This window comes from Athene cunicularia (assembly GCF_003259725.1).
Source record: "Athene cunicularia isolate RWA chromosome 15 unlocalized genomic scaffold, athCun1 chr15_part1, whole genome shotgun sequence".
In the NCBI taxonomy this organism is placed as follows: domain Eukaryota; kingdom Metazoa; phylum Chordata; class Aves; order Strigiformes; family Strigidae; genus Athene; species Athene cunicularia.
The window spans coordinates 7,490,602-7,504,336 of NW_020799121.1; the positions used below are offsets into that span (position 1 = coordinate 7,490,602).

At 36.1% G+C, this 13,735-nt stretch overlaps 1 protein-coding gene across 3 annotated transcripts in view; it reads left to right on the plus strand.

Moving 5' to 3' along the window:
• Nucleotides 1–13,735, plus strand: part of TANGO2 (transport and golgi organization 2 homolog) — a 36,850-nt gene that overhangs the window by 5,427 nt on the left and 17,688 nt on the right. For all 3 annotated transcript variants that reach the window (XM_026859528.1, XM_026859527.1, XM_026859529.1), the window contains exons 2-5: nt 2,724–2,845; nt 8,881–8,969; nt 10,914–11,033; nt 12,042–12,156. In XM_026859528.1, the coding sequence (XP_026715329.1) occupies nt 2,790–2,845; nt 8,881–8,969; nt 10,914–11,033; nt 12,042–12,156 (380 nt within the window). In that variant the 5' untranslated portion in view covers nt 2,724–2,789. The remainder of the gene's footprint in view (nt 1–2,723; nt 2,846–8,880; nt 8,970–10,913; nt 11,034–12,041; nt 12,157–13,735) is intronic.

The window sequence follows — 13,735 nt, forward strand, 5'->3', positions numbered from 1 at the left end:
GGGGGGGAGGAAGAATCTGTTTGATTTCTGTGTAACCTGTGCGCTGACAGAAACAATAACTACCGTGAGGTGTGCATCATTTGGGAAACAGGAGTGACTGTTATTTTACTCAGCCTTGTTGGAGGCTGGTGTTATATAGGACTGTGCATCCCTGAGAGGATTATTGGGGAGCCCAGTCTTCTAATGGGGAACATCTGCCAGACTTGACAACACCCCAGGTACCCAATCTGTAGTTCATTCATTCACTAGGCTGGGTGGATTGACAAGTGTATGGTAGGCACCTGTTTGGAAAGTGCTGTAGAATGAAGTGAATAATCTTCATGACTATTTTGGCTGCATAATAAGCATGCTGAAGAACCTGAGTCATGAAGAAACCCATCATTCATGTTCTTCTGGGGACAGAAAAATTGCCAAACAGAAAAATAAATGTCTAATGACAAAGCAAGTATCTAGAAGCTGAGTAGGTTTGGAGGTTAGAGAAGGACATAAAGAAAGACAAGAAGGTTCTGGACTCTGACAAGTCAAGGTTAAAAGAAAGGTAGATGGTACAGAATAAGGAGCAATGCAATGTTCCAGAGGAGAAATCATGAATAGGATGATCTGCAATTTAAATCCCTTCTGCTAGAAGAAATGGTATCCTGAATAAAGAAACTGAAGTAGGGCATGGCATATTGATACTGGCTATCTATATGGGTACCTGGGTATCTGGACAGCAGCAGAAATTTAAAGGAAAAAAATAGTATAAAAGGCTTCAAAATACCTAGAACTGTGTTATGTTTTAATTTCACTGTCTGGAAATGGCACTGTATTTCAAAAGCTGTCTGTTGCTCTAAGAAATTTGTACTTTGTGATATGAACCATGACTATAACTTTGTTTTGCTTCAGTTTATTTCTAAGCGTTAGAGTGGAAGGTGTGAACAGGTCAGTGTTACTTACGCTTAGTGACATAAAGCAGCTGGAGTACAAGATCCCAAGTTTTGTGAAAAGCTAGTAAGATCTGTATGTAGAAGATCCAAGTCTTTCAGAACTTGTAGTTCAGTTGTACAAGTCCAGTATGATTGAAGTCTATTCAAAATTCAGCAATGGGAGTCTGAGAAGGATGGTGACACCTTAAAACTGATTAGATTTTCTAAATAAAGCTGGCTATGGATCTTTTTAAACACCTGGCTAGTAAATCAGTTATCCAAAATTCAAGTCTACATCTTCAATTTATGGTTTGTTTCTAAACTAGTTATTTTGGGATTGACTTGTTAAAGGCAAAGAAAGCCTATGGTATGATTTAATTCTGTGTCCTCTGATGCCTTAAACAGAAAATAGTTGGGATAGCCAGGCTATTGGTGCTCTTGGCTAGTGGACTACAAAGTCATCTTGGGAGAGAAATTCCTTTTGTCAGAGAATAGAATTTAAAATACTTTGGAAGATATACACACTACTTTGCACTAATTTTCTTGTGCCTTGTCAGGCATGTCAGGAGAGTTGCACGTCTTTTTGAGTTATTTCATTTCCTGCAACAGAGAGTCTCTTTGCAGAATATTAGATTGCAAGACTGAACTTGTGCCATGACAGCAACAGCAGGCTAGTTTTAGTGCTGAACTGTGACTTAACAGGAGCCAGCAGCTACTGGCAAGCTGTTAATTAAAAAAATCTGTATAAACGCTGCACTTGTAGCTCTACTTATGTAAATATGAAATGTAGTCAAGATCATTCATTTCCTGATATTTCTTAAGGTAAATGATGTGGAAATTAAAGAGCAAGAGAGACACTTTTTATCTATCTGGAGGCATGGTTAAAAATCATAGTTTTTGTACAGAAGTTGCTTCAGTCACTGGGTTGCTCAGGAGGCCTTAGGGTTGTGGTGTTGAGTACTGCCTGTCCCCTTCCCCTCTTTGCCTACCTTAAACTCTTGCATGGAAAAAGCTCTCAATAACAGTAAAACCTGGTGATGTGTGGTTGGTTGGTAGCATTCTGATAAACGTTTTAGCAGCCACAAAAAGTAAGGATCAGGCTTCAGTTTTATTACCAGAAAAATTTTCATTGTGGCAACACAAAAATATCTGAAAACTGTTATGTGGTTTTGAAATAGAAGGTATATTTGTCCTGCCGTTTGAGCATGGACAGAATTTTAAACATACCCCAAGTGCTGGAAGCTATTTATCAGAATGTACACGCTGGTCTAGTGTAATTTTTTTTGTACCTGATGTTTTTCCTGATGGTAAACAATAATACTTTCTCCTGGGCTTAAATGACTTTATACTTAAAAGATTTTAAGTATACTTTATTTACGGGTTTGGGAGTGTCTTTGATCAGGCTTTTTCCAGCTTCTGCAACAGTTTGAGTCTTATTTTTCTCCTTTTACTCTAGCAGAAGCATTTTGCCTTGCTTAAGACAGGAGAGAAAAAAAAAAAAAAAAAAGTAGTGGTGCTTTATTGGAAATGAGCATAAAATTATGTAATAGTCTTTCTTTCAGGTATTGCTAGCACTCTAGACTTTGTCAGTATTTTCCTGATGCTTGTTTCTTTCCTAAAAATCTGAGTTAGCTAAGCAAAACTTTGAAACAACTGCCGTAAGAATTTTGGTAGTAAACCATTCATTGAAAGAAATCTGGTTTGAAAGTCCTGTTTTATTTATTTTTGAGAACACTACAGTCTTGAAGCTTCAGCATAGAAGCAAGATTATCTTTTTATAATTTTCAGAATAATAGCTACTTTTTATTTACTTTGTAGGCTGTTACAGAATGACCTTGCACTGAGCCTTTGTGGAAGAAGCAGGATTTAAACATCAGTTCTTCAATGTGCATTCTTCTATTCAAATTTGACCCCCGACCAGTTTCAAAAAATGCATACAGGTAAAGATGGTTCTAGTTCAGACTTGTTTCTATATTTTTTTAATACAATTTTTTTTTGTAGCCAATGTTTGAATTACAAATTCAAGTCAGTATTATGTGTTCAATTATGCTTTTTGTAATGTTTAACTTTATGACTTCCCCCATTGAGGACTTACTGTAACCTCTTGAGAATCCTTTGGTTTTAAACTATTTCAGAAGACAGGCTTTGTGATCATGGACCTTTTGCTGGTGATCTGTCATATGGTGTAGGATAAATCCTTTAAATATTTTAATCCAGAGTTTGAAAGTCCTGCCTTCTACTTTATCATTTAAACTAGGGGGAATTGTGTTTGTTGGGGCATCACAGCTGTGGCTGTACCCTTCTTTCAGTAGGGTGGATATGTTTAGGACTTTCAGTTTGAAACCAACAATTTGAATTTAGCCTGGAAAGTAATGGGCAGACAGTAGAGCAGAACTGTTGCAGTTATTAACCACTCTGTGTATTAATTTCTCCTCTGTTAATATGTGCTAGTCCAGTCTTGTAAGCCAAGAGAGCCATACACTATGAATCCAAAAGGTACTAATACTGAAATTTAACTTCTTATGCAGCTTCTGGTTAACTCTGAATTGCCACTTTGTCCTGTTACCTCCCAAGGACTGGACCTTCTTGTTCACTGTGTGGTTCGCTCTTTTCCATGTTACATCATGGCTACCAGTGCGCTCTGTTCCACTGGGTTTTTGACAGAACTGGCTTGCCTGTGAGTAGGCGTGGTTGCTTTTTAAAATATGGATAGATGAGGTCAAGGTATCTTCACAGTTAGTTATACCTATCAGTTTGCTTTTGGAACAAGGTGTACTTAAAGACTTCCAGTTGCTCTTTGTCCTAAAATTAAGTACTTAGAATTTCAGAAAATGCTGGAAATCAGATCTCACTGCTTTCAAACTGATTATACTCCTGTATCCATGTAAAACAAGTAGTTTTATGGAGACTAAGAAACTTTGTGTCCTAGCCTTCCCCCTCCCCAAAATCTGCTTTCAATTAAAATTTTAGGTAATAAGCTAAGTCATGTTAAAATCTTATGTAATTAAAATTAATTAAATTTTAAAATTATTAAAATTTTAGCTAATAGACTAATAGTCATCTGTATTAAATGTTTAGTTAAAAGCTTAAGACAAAATAAGCATCCACGCTTCGAGGTAAGTATTGCTGGATGTGTTTGATGTCATACAGTGAGTTTCCCAAACATTAAACTTCCTTTAATAATTTTCTCTCTTGTTACAGCCATTTTAAAAGGTCATATACAACATTAATATCTTTGAGGATATTCAGTATGTAATAGAAAGATAGCACTTCAGCTACTACTGTAGAGTTGTAGTGCTTTCTGTATTTATACTTACTGTATATATTCCGTATGCTTTGTGGGGTGCAAGTATTGGTATTCATCCAGAAACCATCAGAGTTAGTATGCTTAGTAAATCATTGTGCCTTTTGTTGACTTGTTTTTCTGCCCTTCATACTGAGAAGATGCCATTCTATAGAAAGAAAGGAAGTTAGAACTGAAACTTCAGTTGCCCACACAGTGAATTCCTTTCTGCATCTGGAATCTGTCTAAAAAGGGATTTGTTTGATGTGACTGGTGCTGAATTAATATATCCATTTATTTGGTCTGACTTTCTTTGTGTTGCTAGTTAGCAAAAGACAGATTCATCAATTTGATGCCTCTTGGGAAAATCCTTTGGATGTAAACTGTAGTTGCTTGCCGAGCGAACTTTCTGCCATGATCAATATTTTAAAGTAATACTTACAGTAGTTTGCTTGCTACAAAAAATTTCATCGAGACTGAAATTATTGATTTATAGCAGAAAACAACTTCCTATCAGTGTCAAAATAGGAAAACACTTTTGAGATGTTTTGGCCCAAATTCAGGAATATTTAATTCTATTTAACTTTCTTGGTACCTTTCATTAAGTGATGTCTTGCTCTATGCCTCTGAGAGAAATTACTTTGAACCATCTGTTACAGTGATAAGTGCCAGACCATAGTGTTCTTGGTGTCAGATTTTTAATATCAGATACATAACTTTAGTCCCCCCTTTCTTTTTTTTCCTTTAACACACCATAACTAAATCTCTTTGCTTTTCTTTATTCAGAAGAATGTTGAAGTTCGTTCTTCTTAAATTGTTCCTAAGGGTTTTGTTTTACCTTTGTATCAACTTTCTGAAGGATACAGGTCTGACTATCAGTTGGGAATGGTACCCAGACTTCCTAATTCTCTGAACAGTATTATAGCCATTAGACCAAGTTAGACCTCTCTATAGTAGTCTCTTGCTAAACATAATTTCTCTGACAACTCCTGTGTGTTACTCGGTATTATGGCTCTGTATGGTGAGTTCTTGGAGCAGTTTTCCTAACCAAAAGAGGATTCCTGTACCTGCAGACATAGTAATTTGTCTGTCCACATTAAAACAGGCATCTACAATTACTTTTCTCACTATCTTCTACTTTGCATCTCTAACTAAAAGCGTATAAAATGGGTAGTAAAGTTTGAAAAGACAAACTGCCTATCATTGGCCATTTTCTTGTATCCAGTAAACTTTCTCAAGTTAAAACATGTTCTTCATAACACTTAAGAAATTTTTCCATCCAGGTAGCCTTTGGTTTCTAGAGCAGTACATTGGCCAATTTTCATAAGCACCTAATTAAGTAAAAAGCTTACAGTTCACCTTAGTGATCCATTAATGAATCTATATTCCCATACCCTTGCAACTTGCTGTTCTACCCTTTTTCCTCTGTGTTCTCTCTACAGGCCTATTTGTAGTTAAGTTTAGTGCCGTGTAGCAAATGCTTTACTGTAGTCCATTATTATTGTCAAAGGTAACATGCTGGCTTTACAGCTTTCTGAACTATACTCTGTGCATTTTACAAATAAATACATGTTTCAAGCTTCAAAGCTATAATCACAGAGTCTTTTTTTATGGAACTGAATTACATTGTAGGAAATTGCTTTAATGGAATGATTTCTCATGTTTTCATCTCTCTGCCTCAACATTAAAATAAATCTTAATATGTAAATCCTAATACAGTTGAATTATTTCAGCCATAAAAATAGCTGAATAGGCTTTTTGCAATCTATTAGAAGATGAGGGTCACTTAATATTGCTCATTTTCAGTATGATTATGTTTCATAAAAGACAAGATGAAGATGTTTTTATTATAATGATCCTGTATACTAGCCTTGTGCTAAGTTTAGGAGTCTGTGTATTAAACTTGAGATGGGAAATATTTAATCACACCAGAAAGCCTTTGCTTATAAAAATAAGCAAAATATTTAGATACTATAAACAAACTGTAGTTTCATGTCAAAAGTTATTGAAGATAAAATATAATTGGAGCTTCAGGAAATAAGAAATGCACTTGAACTAAACTTTTTTTAACAGTAGAGAGGTTTATTTAAATAAAAATCTGTAAAAGGAAGATGCATGCTATAAATGAAGGATATTCAAGCAAGAGAAATGAAATTTGGTAAACCAGCTGGAAGCCTATAGGTCAAAGACTAGAATCAGCTAGAAGACGAAAAATAACACAAGTTTGAAAGGCACGATATTATGATTGTTTGGCATTGGAAAGATGAAAATGTACGTACACTCTGCTTTCCAACAGATGCTATTGAAGTGTTAGTCTCTTTCATTTTCTCTATAGCTGATTATAATTCTGTAATATTTCTAATGTGCAACTGGCACTTCATGATCATGTTTTAAAACATTGTAATAATTAAGAGATGAATTTGCAGGGAAGTCCAGAAACCTGCAGAAAATGTCAGTACATTTCAGTGCTGAGTAAAGTAATGAGATTTCATTGGAATTGATTCTTATGTATTGTGGCTTTAAAAATTAGAATGAAAATTGTATGGTCTAACCTCAGTTTACAGTAGCAAACTTGGCTTCTGCTGTATGAATATAATTGACATGTGGCTGGTAGGAGGAACTGACAGTGGAAAAGACACTGAGGTCCTAGGAAACAGGTTAAGAAAATCTGCAGGTTTCTGAAAGATGGCATTTCATTAAAAGTAAATATTAAGCAACGTAACTGGAGAGAATGGGGAACGCTCACAATCTTGCAATTGAAATAAAGGCAAGTCATGTTATGGGTAATAATGAGCAGGACTTCAGAAGCTCTAGCTGTTTTGGATCATGGCATGGTGTGGTGGAGTTGTGCACAAGTGTGTCTGCAGTCATCAGTTGCCCTGAGTCTCCAGCATATGGCTTGCCTAGAGTTACAGTTGTCTTTTTGCCTTTTCCTTGGATCAGCCAAATCCATCACCTGCTGTTCAGGTGAGGATGGTCTACCAATAAGAAACACTTTTTTAAAAAAAGAAAATAAATTCCAAAGTAATGATTGAAAAAAGACTGAAAAGCAGCATCAAATGAAAGCTCATCTACAGGTTTGAAAATGGCAGCGTCTGCTGATTCTCAGCACAGAAGCCCAGTAACACTTCTAACACAAGCTTTTATTTATAGATATCCTGCACCTATTTGATGTTGCAGTAAGTAATTAAATTTCGTTTCGGATGCTGTTTTCAATTGCTTTTGAATATCAGAAAATGTTAACTTTCTCACTTTCAGAAGATGGATGTGCGCAGTCAGCTTAGCCTAGACTTTCCTCTCTAGTGTGCCGGTACTAACACTGCTAACAAAATTACTGTAGCATGCGTTCAGGAAGATATTTGCATGATTTGTAAGTTGTTCTGTGTTAATAACTTCTGATGGATAAAATGGACAGAGAAACAGTTTTTGCTTTTCAAAGGCCAAGAACTGAGACTGTTCTAAACTCCTCTGAAGCTGTCTGCCTGTACTGACTCTTTAAATCTTACCTGCTTTACGTTCACGGCCTGACTGGCTTGAACTGGTGTTATCATTGAATTTGACTGATCTGCATTGCTGCCAAGCCTGGAACATTTGAGGAAAACCTGTCTTATCCTGTATGGCCGCTGCTTCTTAAAATTCACGTTGTACTTGGTCTTTCAAGTCTGCAGGTACCATGTATGATAATTATCACAGAGATAATTATCAAAGTATAAAGCGCATGTTTTCTAAAATTACCAAATTTTAGATGGCACATGAAGAACTGCCACACGCTTTTGGTCAGGATGGTAGTTGGTCTTGTACAGTGATGTGTTCATTTCTAAATATAAACAATGGATTTCATCCAGCAGCATTTTTCAATTGTGTATTATTTTTCATAACTTCTTCCTACCTCCTGATTGTGTAGCCTTCAGAGCTGCTTGTAGTTTCTTTGCTGCAAGGGCTGACTCATTAACAATTCAACTATTTTGTCCTACTGTTCTGGTAACACTCAGATTATGCAAGCAACTACACATGTTTAAAAAAAACAAAAACAAAAACAAAAACCACAACCCATAAAACAACAAAAAACAGAGGGCTACCAAAATACCTCTTGATTGTTACATGCCTCTTCCCTGTACTTCCCTGCCTCATTGAGCATGTTGTCTGGACCTTTGAGACTATCACAGATTTATCTGTGCTCTGAGTACTTATAAAAGGATCTGGCTTCTGTCTTTGAACCACATAAATAGAACTTCAGGTGTTGAAGTTAGATTGAAAAATACTGTGACTACATGATCCTAAGTAATGATCCAGTAAAAAACATGCTCTCAGATTATTTATTTTTTTTAGATGTTACCTATAAATCCACGGGTTACCTTTAAATTTTCTTTAATTAAGCTGCGACCTCATATGCTGAGGAATCTTAAGACTGCTTATGCGATCATAATTCAATCATTGTGATATATTATTCTTTGAAAATAATAGCTGCCTCATTCACACAAGATAGATTTGCTGAATGTCTCAAGACAATGAGAGAGAAGGCTGCTGTCAGATGTCATTCGGCCTTTACACTGAGTGATAAAGGTGAGATTGGAGGATAAAGGATGGTTTCATACTTAAAATGAGCTAATGCTGTGGCAAGGATTGGATTCTGCTCCTGCCTGTAGTTCCTATTTGTGAGTAATGGTATCTTTTTCCTCTTGTGTTCTACAGGCTTATTCTAGCAGCTAATAGAGATGAATTTTACCACAGACCATCCAAATCAGCGGATTTTTGGGACAGCGGCAATGAGATCCTTAGTGGTATGTATGTCTTGCGGTTTTGAGTGACTTTCATATGATTTATAAAGGAATTATAGCCTGGATTTTTTGTTACTGGGGTGGTGGTGCTGCATTTCTAATCAGAAATATGCTTCTCCCCTATACTTCGGGAGAAAACATGTCAGGAATTGGAAAGGTGAGTTGTGCTATTATTATCTTATTTGTGTTTTAATATCTTGTGGGTTTTTCCTTTCCCAGTTTTACATTCTCTAACTGATTTCAGTCTGAGCAGTGCAGATTAATTTGTCTGTCATGAACAATTACTTTAGCTTTGTCAGACACACTGAAATAATTCTTAAAATAGGTGGAATTAGTTATTCTACAGACTCATCGGCTGTAATAGTGACTTGAAATCATTAAACCAAGCCTCAAGAAAGTGAAAACTTTCTCATTTCTTATTGGTTAATAATTTATAGGCTACAGAATAATTTTAGTTATTGATCCATCAGTTTATTATCTTTCGTGTCTACATTTTGCTAAACTGATAATAGAGTTCCTCATCTGGTTTTCCTTTGTAGGTAATCTATCTGTAGTAATTTTTAAGTATAATCAATACTTCTGCATTTTCTCAGAAACAGAGAGAAGCTCTGGAAAACAAAACATTGTTTAAATGCAAGATTTTGACTTTGCAAATGCTCTTTGTTGATGCTGTATGTTATTGTCATTGACAAGAAGGCCTGTGAGCATGAATTACTCCCACTTTGCTACAACTCCCTTGCTTCTGAAGTTCTGGCTGATGTTTCTGTTTCGTGCCAGACATTCTGGATGCTGCTTCCTCTGCTATGTAGCAGTTTAAAACAAACGAGCAAAAAAGCTATCCTGAAAACTGAAGGACCCTGAATTTTTGTCTTTTATATCCTTGTCAGCTCTGTCCGTGTTTGGCATAAGAAGCTGGTATATTCTCCATCCAGGGGATATATCTGTGGAGATCTCATGGATATATGCCTTTGTGTTAATAATATTTTCTCAAATGAAAGCAGCAGGTTGAACCATAATAAATCAAATTTTCTTTGTGTGACTTAAGATGAAAAAATATTTTTCACTTATAGCAATTTCTCTTTTCCAGAATTCCTGTATGTTAATCACTGGGTGTTGGTCAACAAAGCTGTATATTCTTTTGTGTGCTTTTCAGTTAAGGTAGAGGACAGTAGTAAAAGTGTTGGGTAAAGACGTGATGTGGCTAAACTTTATATTGAGGTTTGGGATGCTGAAGAAAGAAAGGAGTTTCTGAATACAAATCCAAAATCTGTTCTTTTAATCTTCTAATGGAAGTTATTTATGACATCATGATTCAGAATTAAAAGGTTTCTAACAGTATGCAAGTTATATTGAACTAGTTCTTGGTTTTCCATTAAATGCTTGCTGGTCAACATGAGCTCATGGCAAATAGGTAGGGTTTTCTTTTTTTTTTTTTTTAACTTGTACTTTCTTTCAAGACGTTTGGTTGTGGGCTTCACTTCTGTGGGTCCCCCTCCTCAGTGTAAATTACTGCTACCAGGGTCCAAGATATTTATCAGTTATCTAGCTTACTCTAAATTTTTATGGTTGCTTGTGAATTTAAACTTGCAAATAACATTAATCTTCTGAGATTTGCTATTGAGCTAACACATATTCTGAGCCTACTTAAGGTTTTGTATGTATTTTAGCATATAGATGAAGCTTATAATTTTGCTTTTACACTTCATTTTCTCATTATCTCTTGTCTATTATTGCAGTAGCATGGAAGTTATTTGAAAGTTCAGAATTGGAGGGCAGGTAATTTAAGTAGGCTTACCTCATTTGTCCAGAAAGTTAGTCTTGTACCTACTGCATTTTATCCAGCCTGACCAAAACTCAGGAATTGCATTAAAAAATTCTGATTTAAGCTTGAGATTTTTTATTTTTTTTTAATGAATGCAATAGCCTAACTCTTACTTCTTCCATTAGGTCTGGATATGGAGGAAGGTAAAGAAGGTGGCACATGGCTGGGAATCAGTAAGAAAGGCAAGATGGCAGCCCTGACAAACTATATGCAGCCAATGATTGATAAAAATGCAAAAGGAAGAGGTATGAAGAAGTAGAAACTGAAAAATAAGAAAATGGACAAACAAGCCCTGGTGTCCCAGTAAAATAGTGATAATTACAATATTAATTTTGTAAACACCATTTTATGGACAAATAAAATGGTTGTGTGCTGTAAACAGAATTTCTGAACTGAAGAGTTTGAGTACTTGTGTGGGGAATTTGGATAATGATATTCTAATCAAGCAGGCAAAAGTAAAACAAGGTGTAATGCCTAGAGCCTGAAGTTACATCCAGACAAGAAATGCAGCACCAACTGTCTTGTCTTGAAAGTAATTCTAATTAACAGTCAGAACAACTAGATGAGCACTGAGCTAGATTTACATTACAGTATACTTTTTTTAATGTGTATGTTCTTGTTCAAACACCTAGGGAAACAATGCAACCTGGGATTATGCTGGAGGTTAGCCTAAAAGACGTCTGTAGTCCATTTTCCCTTAAACATTGATAAATCAAAGGAGCAGAAATAATAGGAAAAAAGCTATTCCAAAAGAGCGCATCTGTGGTAGTGTGGTTTTTGTTTCTTTTTTTTTTAAGTAGGTCTGTTTGTAACTGTTATATGGTATTGCACTGAGAATATATTGCAGTGGCAAAACACGTTAAACAAAGAAACAAATGAACCATGTCACTTGTATTTCATTGTAGGGTCGTATATCAGGGCTATGAAGCAAGACAATAATGAGTTTGGCAAGGTGGGAGGAGAGGAAAGGCACATCTGTGTAGAATAGTTAGTAAATATGGATTCTGTAGAAATTTTGACCAAGAGCTTTTAACTGAGTTGAGAGTAAAAGTCAAGCTCTTAATGTAAACATCATACAATGTGGTAAGACTTTGAAGCTGGTTGGTTATTTCGGTTTGTTTTGGGTTTTTTTCCCCCCACACTGTTATACCCTGTTGGCAACAGGAATCTTGTGCCTTACTGTTTGTTGTACCAAGTCTGTCAGAATAGTGGGTTCACACATACAAGTTGCTCTATGTACTTCTCTTTCTTAGGTGCTCTTGTAACAAACTTCTTGACTGCAGATCTGGACAGCTACTCTTATTTGAAGAAAGTTTCAGTAGAAGGACATCTTTACAATGGATTTAATTTATTAGCAGCTGACTTAAAGTAAGTCTACAAAGCATCACAGTTCAGATATCAAAGGGAGAAAGATAATGGCAGTGGCATACATGTACTTCTTAGCACAGAAGTTTAACAGCACAGAAACCTGTCACAACCTAAAGCTGGAGCTCTTCTTTGCTGATTGGCATGTAAGGTCCTAATGTTACTCTAGTCATAATTTCCTTTGTTAATTTTTCAACTTTCAAACACTGGAGGGCTATCCTGTATTCTAACCATTGCTTCCCACAGAATTTCTTATGACTCTTTCCCTAATAGGTCATAGTCAGTCTTTACCCTGAAGGCTGTGTGGCACTTGTTTTAGAGAAAACAAAGTCCTGGCTCTGTAATTATGTCAGGATTATTTTTTTTTTCCCTTTGAAAGGTGGCATTCTGTGGCAGGATTAGAACAGATGAAAACTTCCAAGCTATTATTCCTGTCAGACTGGCTGTAGCATTAATCTTTGAAGCATTAAAAAACACAGCACATATATATGTTAACTTGAAGTTCTGTGGCTGAAGGAAGGACTTTGGATACTTGATAGTGTGCTTGGCACAGTCCTTTCTACTGCATGTGCATGTGAGTATGTGCACAAGTGTATATGCTGATTTATTTTGCATTATGCCTGATTCAGAAGAATGGAACTCCAACGCTAAGTTGTCTCCAGGCTGTGTATCAGTTCTCAGTTAGATGCGTACTTCATGACCATAAGCAGGTATAAATTGCCAAGAACACACTACTGCTTTGGCACGTTTTCTGAAGAAGCATTAATCTTATTAGACAACCTGATGGTGCAGGGCCTTCTCCCACTCGGCTTTTCTGCATGCTTCTGGGAAACCACATACACTTAAAGCAGAAGGTCATAGTGCTTACTGTCTTCAGTGAAAATAATATCTAGCACCCTATTGGTAACTGGCCTTGTGTTTACATTTTCCACTTTCTGTAGTAGACCACCTTCTGCTCATGATTCAGACTGACTAGTAATTTCTTCCTTACTCTCTGACTTTCCTGCAGGTGTTTTGTTGTGGTTTGTTTGGGTGTTTTTAGGAAAGGCCTTTATTTCAGGTTCTGCCAGGCTATTAGTTTTCATTTTTTAATTTGCTATGATTCTATGGGAAAGTGAAATGAGACTCATACAGGTGATTGAAGTCTGAAAGGATGAATACAGAAAGGCAGATGAATGCCACCTGTGAAGATAAGGAGTATGTTTCTGCTTGGTGTGCCTGCTTGGAAATAAGCATATAGTTATGTTTCCAGGAGTGTGCTAGGCAATTACAGGGTTTGCTGCTTTTGTTATTTTTACCCTCTACTTTACAAAGTTCTTTATCCTATCTGAGACTTTCCAGAATTCTTCTGTTGCTTAAAATAATTTTTACCACAGTCAGACGATTTGACTTTTTGTGCTCTCCACTGCATGTTGCTGCCTGGCTAACTTTCATAAATTGAAAGGCTATCTGTAACTAAAAAGATAATAGAAGAAATAGTGTTACTATGTTTTCAAGCAAACATGATATTCAAGGTATGACTTAACAAGCAAGGAGTAAGTTTGAGTTTCTTCTAATCTAGGTAAATAGAATAGTCATAATG